At 42.4% G+C, this 11,764-nt stretch overlaps 2 protein-coding genes across 4 annotated transcripts in view; both read right to left on the reverse strand.

The window, feature by feature from the left end:
• MIF (macrophage migration inhibitory factor (glycosylation-inhibiting factor)) overlaps positions 1–5,709 on the reverse strand; it is an 8,233-nt gene extending 2,524 nt beyond the window's left edge. Inside the window, exon 1 of the mRNA XM_017732279.1 lies at positions 5,587–5,709. Within this exon, the coding sequence (XP_017587768.1) occupies positions 5,587–5,694 (108 nt within the window). The 5' untranslated portion in view covers positions 5,695–5,709. The remainder of the gene's footprint in view (positions 1–5,586) is intronic.
• A 2,271-nt stretch (positions 5,710–7,980) lies between these two features.
• Positions 7,981–11,764, reverse strand: part of LOC103614208 (solute carrier family 2, facilitated glucose transporter member 11) — a 21,395-nt gene continuing 17,611 nt past the window's right edge. For all 3 annotated transcript variants that reach the window (XM_008632104.2, XM_017732272.1, XM_017732277.1), the window contains 7 exons: positions 11,267–11,415; positions 10,521–10,708; positions 10,265–10,375; positions 9,649–9,750; positions 9,410–9,485; positions 8,605–8,732; positions 7,981–8,267 (listed from right to left, as the gene is read on the reverse strand). In XM_008632104.2, the coding sequence (XP_008630326.1) occupies positions 8,061–8,267; positions 8,605–8,732; positions 9,410–9,485; positions 9,649–9,750; positions 10,265–10,375; positions 10,521–10,708; positions 11,267–11,415 (961 nt within the window). In that variant the 3' untranslated portion in view covers positions 7,981–8,060. The remainder of the gene's footprint in view (positions 8,268–8,604; positions 8,733–9,409; positions 9,486–9,648; positions 9,751–10,264; positions 10,376–10,520; positions 10,709–11,266; positions 11,416–11,764) is intronic.

The raw sequence follows: 11,764 nt of genomic DNA on the forward strand, positions 1-11,764 counted from the left end.
ACCAGTTCCCTGGTTTGCCGTCCTCGCTGCGGCGTGCAGCTCCCGCCCGCAGCAGGCTCTCGGCCAGTGGTCTCCCCGCTCCGCCGTTATTCCTTGGCTTTGCTGCTGCCACTTAATATTTTTTTAGGGTTTGTTGCAGGCTCCTTCCTGGAGCGGAGTACGGGCGCGCTGGGCAGCTCATACATAACCTGATATCAGCGTAGCGAATGTGATACGACCGCTGTAGCACTCCCACTGGCTTCTGCAGGATCAGGGCCAGAGAGGGATATAAGCCTTAGCTTGGCAGTTGCAAAAAGGGATCCTGGCCCTGGCTCCGGGGTTTTCTTCTTTTGCAAAATAAAGTAACATTTGTACCGATTTTGCTTTGTGTGCACAGCTTTGCCTCAGTGTAAGCAGAAACGTCTGCCTTGCTGGCATATTCATTACTCTCTAAGGTATTTCAGTCAAATTAAAAATTACCTATTGTTCCTCAGCATCCCCATTTTCGCATAATATTTTTGTACTGGAAAAAGGCAGAAGTGATTTTTGTTTTGCTTAGGAATGAACTGGTGCGTGCCTATTCGGAGGTTAGAGGCAGCAGAGCCGAGCCGTATGCTGGGCTGTGTGATGTGATGCACGTAGGCCGCCAGGGCGCAGCTCCCCACCCCTGACTCTTGCCTGCCCCGATGGCGGCAGCGCTGCTCTGCTGCACGAAATGACTCACAGGAAGGCTAAAGAGGATCAGGCCCGGAGCCCTCTCCACCCAGACGTTTCAAACACAGGAATCATGCGCTGCTGCTGCTAGAGAGCTTGACCATATGTACACGTTACACATGTGAACACATATAGCCCTGAATGAGGAGTAAGGGATGGTGTTACACGGGAATGCTTTGGAGTGACACAGGTTATAATGCTGGGAACTGGAGCGCTTCCTTTTTTAGCGATTAACGGGGCTTAAGAACAGCAGGTAAGAACTGATTAAGTTTCCTCCCTTTGATATCCTCAGCTCCCTGCCATTGCATAGTCCCACTTATTCCTCTCACCTACTTGCCTCCCAGATTTGTTGCATGGAGGTAGGGTGGGAATTTTACCTCTGCAGGGAGAAAATATTGAGAGCAATGTCACCATCGGTGTGCTTGCTGTGTGGCCTGCTAGGCCCAGAGTGGCAGCCCCTGGCTATGCTGCCACACAATGGAGAGACATCTGCAATTTCATTCTCTTTTGCTTACTTAACTAAAAAAAAGCTTTCACCAAAGCAGCTTCCATTTGTTACCCCAACAAAGCATTTTTGTAGGTTGAGGTGCAGGTCTGTATTTAAAGTCTTTGGCTGCAAAGCAAAGCTGTGGTAGGGACAAAATGCAATGTTTACAATAGAGTTCAGAACAGGGGTGCGATAAGGTTTGCTCTTCCAGAAAAAAGTCACAATACACTTAACTGTAGAATTTCAGGAAACATCTCTACTCAATCTTTTATTTCACTTTGGAAGCAAATGATCTTATCTGACCAAGGGCTTAAATAATAAATATTTATACGCAAATCTTCCTTTCATAATTAATTCACCATTTCAGTCCCTAGGAATGGCTTACTCTGGCTTGCTGTGCCTCTGCCTCATTCTGAGCTGTGCTCTAATCTTCACTGTCACTACAAATTGCTCAATGGATGAAAAGGGGAGGGCACAACAGCGAACAGTGGTTTTTTCCACTCACTCCCTCTGCTTATGCTGAGCCCTGGGACACAGCACAAGTTTTTCTGCTAATCAGTTAGATATCCCTGTAGTGTTAGGCCTAAAGAGGACCTGGACTGCAATCCATCCCTTTTAAATAAGAGGTAATCATATCTTTCCTCCTTAGAGATGGAGGTCCACGTGCAACATTTATAGCCACATCTATTGAATTAAATAGATCTTGAAACCAGGTCAAGATAGTTCTCTTGAAATTTGACTCTTGAGCATGGACAGGGCAAAGGCAAATGGAATGTTCATCTTCGCATGTGACTAAACTTTTTTTGAAAGAAAAGCTTCTGTTAGCAGTATTTTGAAAAGGCACCCTCCATCTCAACTGCAGGTCTTCCCAGAGTAACAGGAAGGTCTCAGTCATAAGGTTTCTGCTGTATTTTTACTTTTATTTCAGCAGCAGGCAAGATGTTAAACAGCAGTGGGTAGCAGCAACTAAGGTAACAATGCCTTTTGCATTTGGCAGATACCAGAAGGTGACTAGAACTGCCGTTCTGAAACCACGGCGAGCGTTCAGGAGTAAGCTGTTACCACCCCAGGGCACCTCAAGGAAAGGTGGTGTTATTCCAGCCTACATTGCCAGGACTGATGTCAAAGAAGCTGATGTAGATCCTGGAAGGGAAGACAGGCACTGTCAGCTGCTGAGAGCAGAGTGCTGCAGGCTGATCAGGGTGTTCCTGCAACAGGACACAGCCATGCTGCAGACTCTCCCCTAGGGCTTTTTACTTCCCAGGTCTTACACTCCCTTCCTCCTGCACCTTTTAGTGCCTCACCTACTTGCATTCTGGAGTTCCTAGTGTTTTTCTACTTCTTGGTTTAAGAAGCTGTCAAGATACTGTATTTTATTTACAGTCATTTCTGGAGCAGAATGACATGCCTTCAGGGAAAGGACTAGAAGGGCTTTTATGTAAGTGGAAGCTCTTGGAATACACTTCCACTTGTACCCTACGGCCAGTAGGGAACTGTTGGTACATGTGACTCGAGTTATCAATATAATAACATTGAGTTATTGTGTCTTTACCTGGTCTTTTGCACATGATATCTCTGGCACATACAGTGCCTGAACCTACATCATTTTAACCAAGGAATTCTGCAGCTTTTGGACATCAGCATTGCAGGTCATGCAGTTGCTCCTCTCTTCTCTTTAGCTGGGGAGTTGCTCAGTTGACTTGGCATTTAGCCTCTTCAATCAGCACATTAATAGAGAGCACCAAAGGACCAGCCTGGGATGAATAGTTTTAACAATCTGTGGAAAGTCAAGTCAGAAAAATTTCTGTATGAGCTCACCTGTCAGATGGTATTTTCAGCTGGTTGTTTAGCAGGTCACAAAGCAATTTGGAGTAGACCTTGTTCTCCTGCTCCCCTATCTTTCCAATGCTGTAGAGAAAGCACATAGCACAAGGATCTGTGGAGCCACCAAAGGACATCACCTGATCAGGAGAGATCTGTATTGCTACATACTGTTGGAAGAAGAAAATGAATGTTATTTTCTTTGCCGCTTTAAGAAAAGTTTTGAAAATCCAGGAAGGTATTTATGTACCTAAACTGCAGTGAAAATAAATGCATGATTTTCATATGCAAGTCTTTAATTTGTTGACATCTTACTGTCTAGATTTGCATTCTACTCCAAGATATTCACTGCTGTGTCAAAGGCCAGTAAAAAGACTCCATAGTGCTTTGGCTTCCCGGTCCAGGTGCTCCAGGAGCTCAGTGACCTATAATATCTGCAACACCTCCTCTATGCCACCAGGCTCTCCCTGCCTGTATGGAATGTCAGGGGCGAGGGGGGTGTGCAATTGCATTGCTGCCACATTGCATTCCGGAGAGATTTTGCACCTCACTGGCTCCTGCTGCAGTCTTCCCTGCTGAGGTAAATGTGAACTGACACAACAGAGGTTTAAATCAACATCCCCGTCATTAAACAAAATGCAGCCTAATCCTACTTTTGTTCTTGATATCAGGAAAAATAGAAGAAAGTATCTATGTTAATATTAATGACTAGCCTGCGATTTTCCCTGCTGCTAATACACAGTGTCAGATCCACACACTGGGGAATCTAGGGATCAGTTCCTTTGGCATTCATCTGGCTTCTGTGCTGCTCTTACCCACGTTTATTAGCAGCGCATCATTGGAACTCGGCAGCAATCAACCCTCTGGATAAAACAAGCTAGCCTGAGTACCAGGAGTTGTCTGGGTAATTAGTCTTTGGCCATCATTTACAGTTTGTTTGCGTGTAAGGTGCATCAGACCGCAGCAGTACAGGATAAGCCAAGGAGATCCTGCTGAGGTCCCACTTGCTTGGCCCTGTTCTCCCCTGTCTGGACACCATGTGCTCTCGACTTTATGCCAAATGTAGGTACATCCATGCCTTTAACATCTACCCAGGAAGCAAGTTATCATGATTAAAAGAAAAATCAAGTTGAAGAATTAATCAACATTATTTTCTTCTTAGAGCAGTTTGAAAATATTTGAAACAGTTCTTCCAGTAGGAAAAACCCTATTTGATTGAAAATCAGTATTTTTCCCAAATGGTACAGTTTCCTGTGAGAGGAAAGCTCTGCATTCCAGCCCACCCTAATCCTTTCCTTCTTTCTGTGTTATAACTAAGATACTCTCCCTTTCCTATTGCCTCCTTTGTCACGAAGAACTTGTATGTCCTCTTCAGAAAAACCTCTTTGTTATTCCCTGTATATTTCTAAGTCCCATTACATATCCCTTCCACACAGCTGCACAAACCTGTTCCAGCTGCATCCCAGCCCTGGCCTCTAGCTTTATATTCAGAAGCTGTTATGCAAGAACCACCAGCTGACACACCCCCCGCCCCCCCAACAGCAAGCACTTGTTTGCTAGACTGATAAAATTGTTGGCTTTTTTTAAAGAGGGATAGAACACATTAGTTTTACATAAGAATTTCATGTGTTCAGGTGTCCCAGTACATAGAGAAACGTTTGCTGGGAAGCCCTCAGAGTCCTTTCTGTAGGCACCAAAACTTCATTCTTTCTACAGTTTCAAAGCGTCACTCCCAAAGCAAGATAAACATTTTCTGAAAATGGGGTAGTGAATGTGCAGAAAGGGGGCTTAACCAAGCTGCTACAGATCTGTAGCCAAATCACTGAAGTTACTGCTGCTACAGCAACTGAGGTATAGCTCATGTTATGAAGTTTACAGCTCTGTAGAGAAGTTTTCTTTTGGTTTTTCATATTCAACAATCTTCAACTGATACAGTGACTAGTGACCAGTCAGTATTAAGAAAATAATAGCCCTATAAATCCTTATAAGACTCTTAATACCAGTATTTCAGTACGTTTCCTCAGTAGCGTACTGCTCTATGTTTTGGCAGGTAAAACCCCTCCAGTTTGGTAGTGAAACCAGCAGACAGCTTTTACTCTGGTATTTTGACTACAAATAGCATGATGCCACATAGATATTTTTGCCAGATGTCCAAGCAAGCTGAAAAAATAATTTTTTTACTTCAACTGTAACCACTAGGCTACAGGCAATTTGGTGGCAGATAACAAGCACTTATTCAACAGGATTCAGCAAGGCAGTTGAGGGTGAGGTTTGCTTTTCAGATTCTTGAGAGGTATTCACAGAGATACCTGTGGACACATACCACATGCATCCAGTGTCTTCACTTACACAGATAACTACATGGAATATCATCCTACACAAAGATAGTTTGAATAATTCAGTGTTTTGTGACCTCAGTAAAACTAAGTTACAGCAAACAAGTATTTAATATTCTCCCAGAGAGAAGACTGCAAATACTGGTGAGTCATTAGGTATATTAGTTTATCAAGGCTATCACTCAGAAACAGCTCATTGCATAGGTACAGCTGACTAAAGAAGGAAAACATTTCAGCAAATGGACTTACCTGTGCTGGTTTGCCCAATGCTTTTGATAATTGTTGGGTGAGCTCCCCTGCAAAAGATTCTGGAACTTTATCCTTGCTTATATTTGTGTTAACAATGAATTTAGGCATCTTTGGATCACAAGCAGGTTTTTTTTCAGCTCACCCTGTGCACAGCCTTCTTTCTAACTCTCCATAAGCTGGCTCAGCCCAGTGTGCTAGTAAACACCTCAGGAGCCTTTAAATAGTCAGTGATACCTTTGGCAGGTGCATTGAGAGGGGTGGGAGTGTCTCAGGAGAGGTGAGGCTGAATGTGCCGTCTGCAGACTGCTAACACAGACAGCCAAGGCACTGTCCTGGGAGGGAACCTGTGCTCTGGAAACCAAAGCGTCCAAAATGACACTTCATCTTTGGATACAGCCTGACCATGAAACCAGTGAAAAAGCAAGTGTTTCAGAGACTGAGTGTAGGTTGTAATGCACCTCTTTATGCAAGTCTAATAATTACTTCTAAAAATTGGATGGATGATTCAGTTGTGAGGTCTGAAACTCTTTCTGTGGAATAGACCATAACACAAAAAGCCCAGTGACACATTGTGCAGACCTTTCCTGAACCATGACTAAGTCATGACAAAGATGCCTAAAAATCAGGGTCTTGATTTTCCACTGTGGTGAGCACTGGATGCTGCATGCTCAGAGAAGGCTTGTTTTCAACTTGCTCCTTTGTTGTGCAAATAGTTCCATAACAGTCATAACTCCTGAGAGACAGGAAATCCACTGGTTTTCTGACACGAGCAGCTTTTATCCAGAGTGGAGGGAGTGTGTGGCAGAGATGGGATCATTTCTCACTGATGCCTAGAAGAGCCTTACATGAGAGAAGTGATTTAGAGGGGTCATATGGCATTTGGTAGGGGGTGTTCACAGCAAGATATGTGGGGAAAGCAGGCTGAAAATGCTAATGGGGGTAAAATAAATGGTTTGATGATCTCTCCATGTTAAAAGTGATGGGTGTCTTTATGCCCAGTAGTTTCTGAGTTAAGAGCTTTTGTACTGAGTCCATTTTCCCCAGGCAGCAGAAAAGAGGGAGAACTTTCTATAGCTTGCACTAAATGCTTGTATTGAATGGTGTAATTGAAGCAAATGCTTTTAAATGGTGAAAACTTCTGTATGAACATGCTGAAGCTGATTGTGTTCAAGGTCAGGTTGACTGGGCCCTGAGCAACCTGATCTAATGGGTGGCATCCCTGCCCATGGCAGGGGGTTGGAACCAGATGATCTTAAAGTCACTTCCAACCCAATCCATTCTTTCATTGTGTGGTGTATGTTGATTTTAAGCCAGTTCCTTCACTGTAGTACCCTTGCTGTAGAAGGTCAGCAAATAAAAAGTCAGGAGATGAAATTACTGTGTCAGTGTTCATTTACAGCCCACGTTTGTGGACTGTGTTTCCTGTATGCATTCTGAAAATAATGAAAACCCTAAAAAAGACCAGAAATAAAATCTAGTTTACAAAAAGCCTTTTCAGGGTATGTTTCCTAAGCCAAAGCATTAAAAACAAACCCAAGTGACACCTCCATCTTTAAGGAGAGAAACTGTAGTTTGTAATATTGATTCATTTTTTCTTCGGTGGTTGGAGAAAAGCAGGTGGTATGATCCAAAGTGTTTAATTACAAATCATACTATCCTTGTTATTGGTCACTTGGAAAAACTTAGACTATTTCCAATGAAATTCACAACCTATTTTTACTGCTGGGTACAATAATCAGTCGTTTTTCCCAACTTGCTTACATAACAAGAAAAACATTTCCAAAACAAACTCTTTCTTCTGTGAAAACATCTGATGTAATTCCCAGAAGCCAATGCACCAGGTTGGAAATCAGTTCCTTAGACACCAAAGATGCTGTCGAGAGTCTGCTTTATTTTATAGCAGCCATTTTACCTCTTTTGCATGCAAGAATATCTCTGTTTGGCAGGTCCTTCTCCCTGCCTGGAGTTACTAGGATGTTCTCCACTGAGATTTCCATTACATCTCCAGGATTGTTGCACATCAAATTTCACTTTCAATATTTTTTCTCTGTCATCATGCTGAAACCTGTTTTCTGAATTTGAGGTGCTATGTTTTTAGTCTGCATCTGCTTGGGTCACCCTAAACCATGTATTTAGCTTTTCCTCTGCGTCCCTGTCAGCCAAATATTTTAGACCTCTGTGTTTCTCCAGCCTCATGACTGATGGTCACTGAGCCTTCTTGATTCTACTTTACCTTGGTTTGTCATCTTAAATTATTTTACTTCATCTTTTGTATTTCTGATACTCTTCTCTGAGCTGTTTGCCAGCAGCTTCCTGCTTATGATGTACTTAGTGTTACTCTAGCATAGTGAGTTTCATATCTATCTTAAAAAAGAAAAAATAGATGAGACAGAAGAGCTTGCAGTCTGTTTTTAATGTTTCCTTTTTACTTCTGTTGCAACATTGTTTCCTGTACAAATTTCTTCTCTGAACTTTCAGAGCTTGGTGCAAGACACCTGTTCCTTAGGAAAGTTATTTTCAGTGACAGATGTTTCTTTTTTCCCAAAGTTCAGCTTGTTGAATTCTGCTTTTATTTCCATGATTGACTTTCCCTTGGTCTCAGGAAGATACAGGTAGATGAAAATTGCTGATAAAGCAAGGATTCCCAAAAAGATAAGGAAGCAGAAGGGTCCAAGGTTATCCTGCAAGCAGAAATGCGAGACAATGTAAGGAAAACAAGAAAATCATTTCTATTTCTCTGCCCTTTAGTGCAAGCCTGTGTCTTAGAAGTTCAAATTCAAAGGTGTGGTCAATACACAATCCAGGACAGGTATCAAACCAGGAATTTCCACTGGTCATGTTTGACCTGAGTCCAACTGCTGCTCCTCTGACAGGCCTGGGGAATTTCTGAGTGGGTTTGGTGTTTGGACAGAGCTCTAAGCTTTGCATGGCATTACAGTTTATTGCTATTATTTTGCCCCCTGTCAGCATTCAGAAATAGATTAGCCTGGAAAGAGGGATCCTGTTAGAGTCACTTACAACAATTACTGGAAAAATCATCCCAAGTACGAACAGTCCCATCCAGTTGATGCAGCCAACAATCAGAAAGGCTGATGGTCTGTATGACTGGCTGAAGATTTCAACCATCACAGATACAGTGGCTCCAGCTGAAAAAGCAAAGTCAAACACACACCAGGTTTATTCATTTCCTTGCTTCTGCTGAAGTTCCTCCCAATGGCAGTGGAAGAGATGACAGACAGGCAGAAGAGGTGGCCTGTTGGTAGGTGGCCTCTGGTATGAGGGTGAAAGACCTTGATTCCGGAAATGGAATACAGCAGTTAATTTAGGTTCCTCTTGTACGTACTGGACTCCTTTTTCTGGTATCAGTGGATCTGTGCCATTCCATATTGCACTGGTAGTTGTTATTGGTGCAGTAATTTATAAAACCATCTTCCCTTTTGGATCCTGTGGCCATTTTCACCTGGAGTATGTTGGTAGGCATAAGCTTAACTTGTTAAATTATCGAAGATGATTACTATAACATACCTGGCAATGCCTAGAATCCTGTTTTTAGCTGAGTGATTTAGAAATTGTTTTGAAATTTCTATCTCACATCCTTTGGAGAAGACGATACTGTGTTTTAAATTATTTAGATCATGTGATCAGCAATAAAATTTGAGGCGTCTGTATCCTTTTACTGTGTCCCACTTGTATGTGTCTGCCCTTCCCTCTTTAATTTTCAGAACTCTTTTAGCAAGGCACTAGTCTGTTCTTCCTCTGCCAGTTGTGTTGCCAACCAATACAATACAAAAGTTCCTCCCAGCAAAACCCCTGATGTACTCACATGGTCCAATTCCATAGAAGACAACGAACAGAAAGATCAAGATAACGCTGAAGTAATGCATCCAGAAAAATCGATGCTAGAAGTGAGAAACCAGCGATATCAAACCATTACACACACGGCAGAATAGCAGAGCTCTGTATTTTCTGCCACTGGCTGAAGTTTTTATACATACTCTGCAAGTTAAGACCAGAAAGGTGGGCTGGTGCTCAGGAAGTGGCCAGAGAGCTGCTGGCTCTTACCTGCAGTGACAGGGTCATGGTAAGCAGTGCTAGCACAGAACACATCAGCGTGTATCCGCCCCATAGCAGCACCTTCCGCCCAAACCGGTCTATAAGGGTGCTCTGAAAAGCAGAAAACATGGATCATAAATCCCAGTTCTCAAAGGAAATAATTCCTCCTCTCTCCATGTCTTCTTTGAGGAAGATTTGTCTACGTAATAGCCGTAGATCAATGTCATTTGAGAGTCTCTTAATTCCTAACAAATTTGATTCATTTCTTCAAAAAGGAATTCATTATTAATTAAGCTGTGTTTATTAGTCAATCCTAGGCTGTCATTAGACAGTTCCCTCTCTTGCATGCTGGCATATGTCAAATTGTGCACACATACATACACACATCTAACCCAGAACATCAGAAAATTATTATTTTGCAGGAAAAAAAGTGAGTCCAAAGATATACACTCGTGCAAATAATTTGGGAAAAAAGCTTCTTTTTATCCTGCATGTGGTTTTGCAGAAGCAGGAACGTGTGGCTTAGGTTATGCAAAATTTCCCTGAGCCTGGTTATAAGAAAGAAAAAGCAGAGTTGTTGACCACATTAAATTTTTCCTTCAAATGCAACTCTGAAAAGACTTACACACAGTATAGAGGATAAGCACTCACACAACCCAACTCCCAGGGACACGTATGGGATAAGGTATTCTTCAAATTTGGCTGTGTGGAACACTTCAAAAGAATAGAAGTATATCTGAAAAATGCAAAGAGGAAATGCACCTGTGAAAAAAGTGTATCAGTTGAGATACAGTTCTAAGCTGGTTAATAACATTGACTTTGAGGGGTTTGTAATGCTGCCTAGCGTTGTCTCTTGTTCTGGGGATAAGAGAGCACTCAACTGCATTGATTCCACAGAGCTGCAGTGTGGTCATGACAGTCATCAAAATGTAAAGTTGCCAGCGCAGAGATCGTTCTTTTATTACTTCAAGGACACGCAAGGTTTTTGTGCTCGCCATTGCACCCTTCTCCTTCATAATGTCATCAATTTCTGCTTGGTGGTCTCCTTCCCCCCAGAGTTTCCTGATGGCTGTAGGGGAGAAAGAAGGAAGTGAATTATTCTACCAGGATAGCTCCTTCAGGAGTGGTTGCATTAAACCCTTTAGTCTGCCTGTCCATTGGTGTAGGTGCTGGTGCTGGTGCTGCTTGTGCCATCTGGTTGCTGCAGGGGCAGTGGGCAATTGGAAGGATTCTGTCTCTCTGGTTGTCAGCATAGCACAGATTTCTAATGTGGAGTTTACTTAACTGTAAACAAAGTAAATATTTAAGTACATTTTATTTAATAATACAAAAAAAGAGCACTGCCACATCATTTCCTTTAAAGAAATAAAGCAGTGCCCACCAAGGTGGGAAATGTTAGACATGCTGATACACATCTATGTTTCTTGTCTTCATGGACTAAACGAGGCTAAGTGAGGCCCAGGTTAATACAGACGTATTGTCATAGGTACCTCAAGTGTTGTATGTGAAACTGCCTCTGCTCAATGGCACTGCAGTGTGCAGTACAGTTCTGCCCTGCCTCTTGTCTTCTGCAGAGGCTGTAACAGAGCAGATGAAGTGAAATAAGTGAGGAAAGCAGACACTCTACCTTTCCTGCAGGCTTCCTCATTACCCTTCTGTATCAGGAGGTAGGATGGTGAATCAGGGAAAAATGGGAGGGTAACCAGTTGAACCAATGCTGAAAGTCCACTAGATGCTAACAACCATGGCCACAAAGCTTCGCTTCCTAAAATCTCCCTGGAAAGTGTATGTGAAACAAAATTATGCTGAAATAATGGAACGAATGTTCAGGAAGCTTTTCTGAGTGATAACAATTGCTCAGATTCCATTCAAGGGTGCACTGGAGCTAACCCCTGAATTTTCATTTGGCAAATTTCACAAATTTGCCTATTTTTATTTCTGAAAATTTATTTTAAAATAATTATTTGCTATTTTGAAAATCTTTCTGAATATCACTGGAACCCAGGAGAATGTCTAGAGAGATGATGAGATTTATTTGACCACTGCTTGGCCATGAGACCAAAGCATCTAAGACTTTTCATGTAAGTGCAATCGATTTTGAAGGGGACGTCTCCTAGTAGAAAGA

The sequence above is a fragment of the Corvus brachyrhynchos genome, unplaced genomic scaffold (assembly GCF_000691975.1).
Source record: "Corvus brachyrhynchos isolate BGI_N302 unplaced genomic scaffold, ASM69197v1 scaffold864, whole genome shotgun sequence".
Taxonomy (NCBI): domain Eukaryota; kingdom Metazoa; phylum Chordata; class Aves; order Passeriformes; family Corvidae; genus Corvus; species Corvus brachyrhynchos.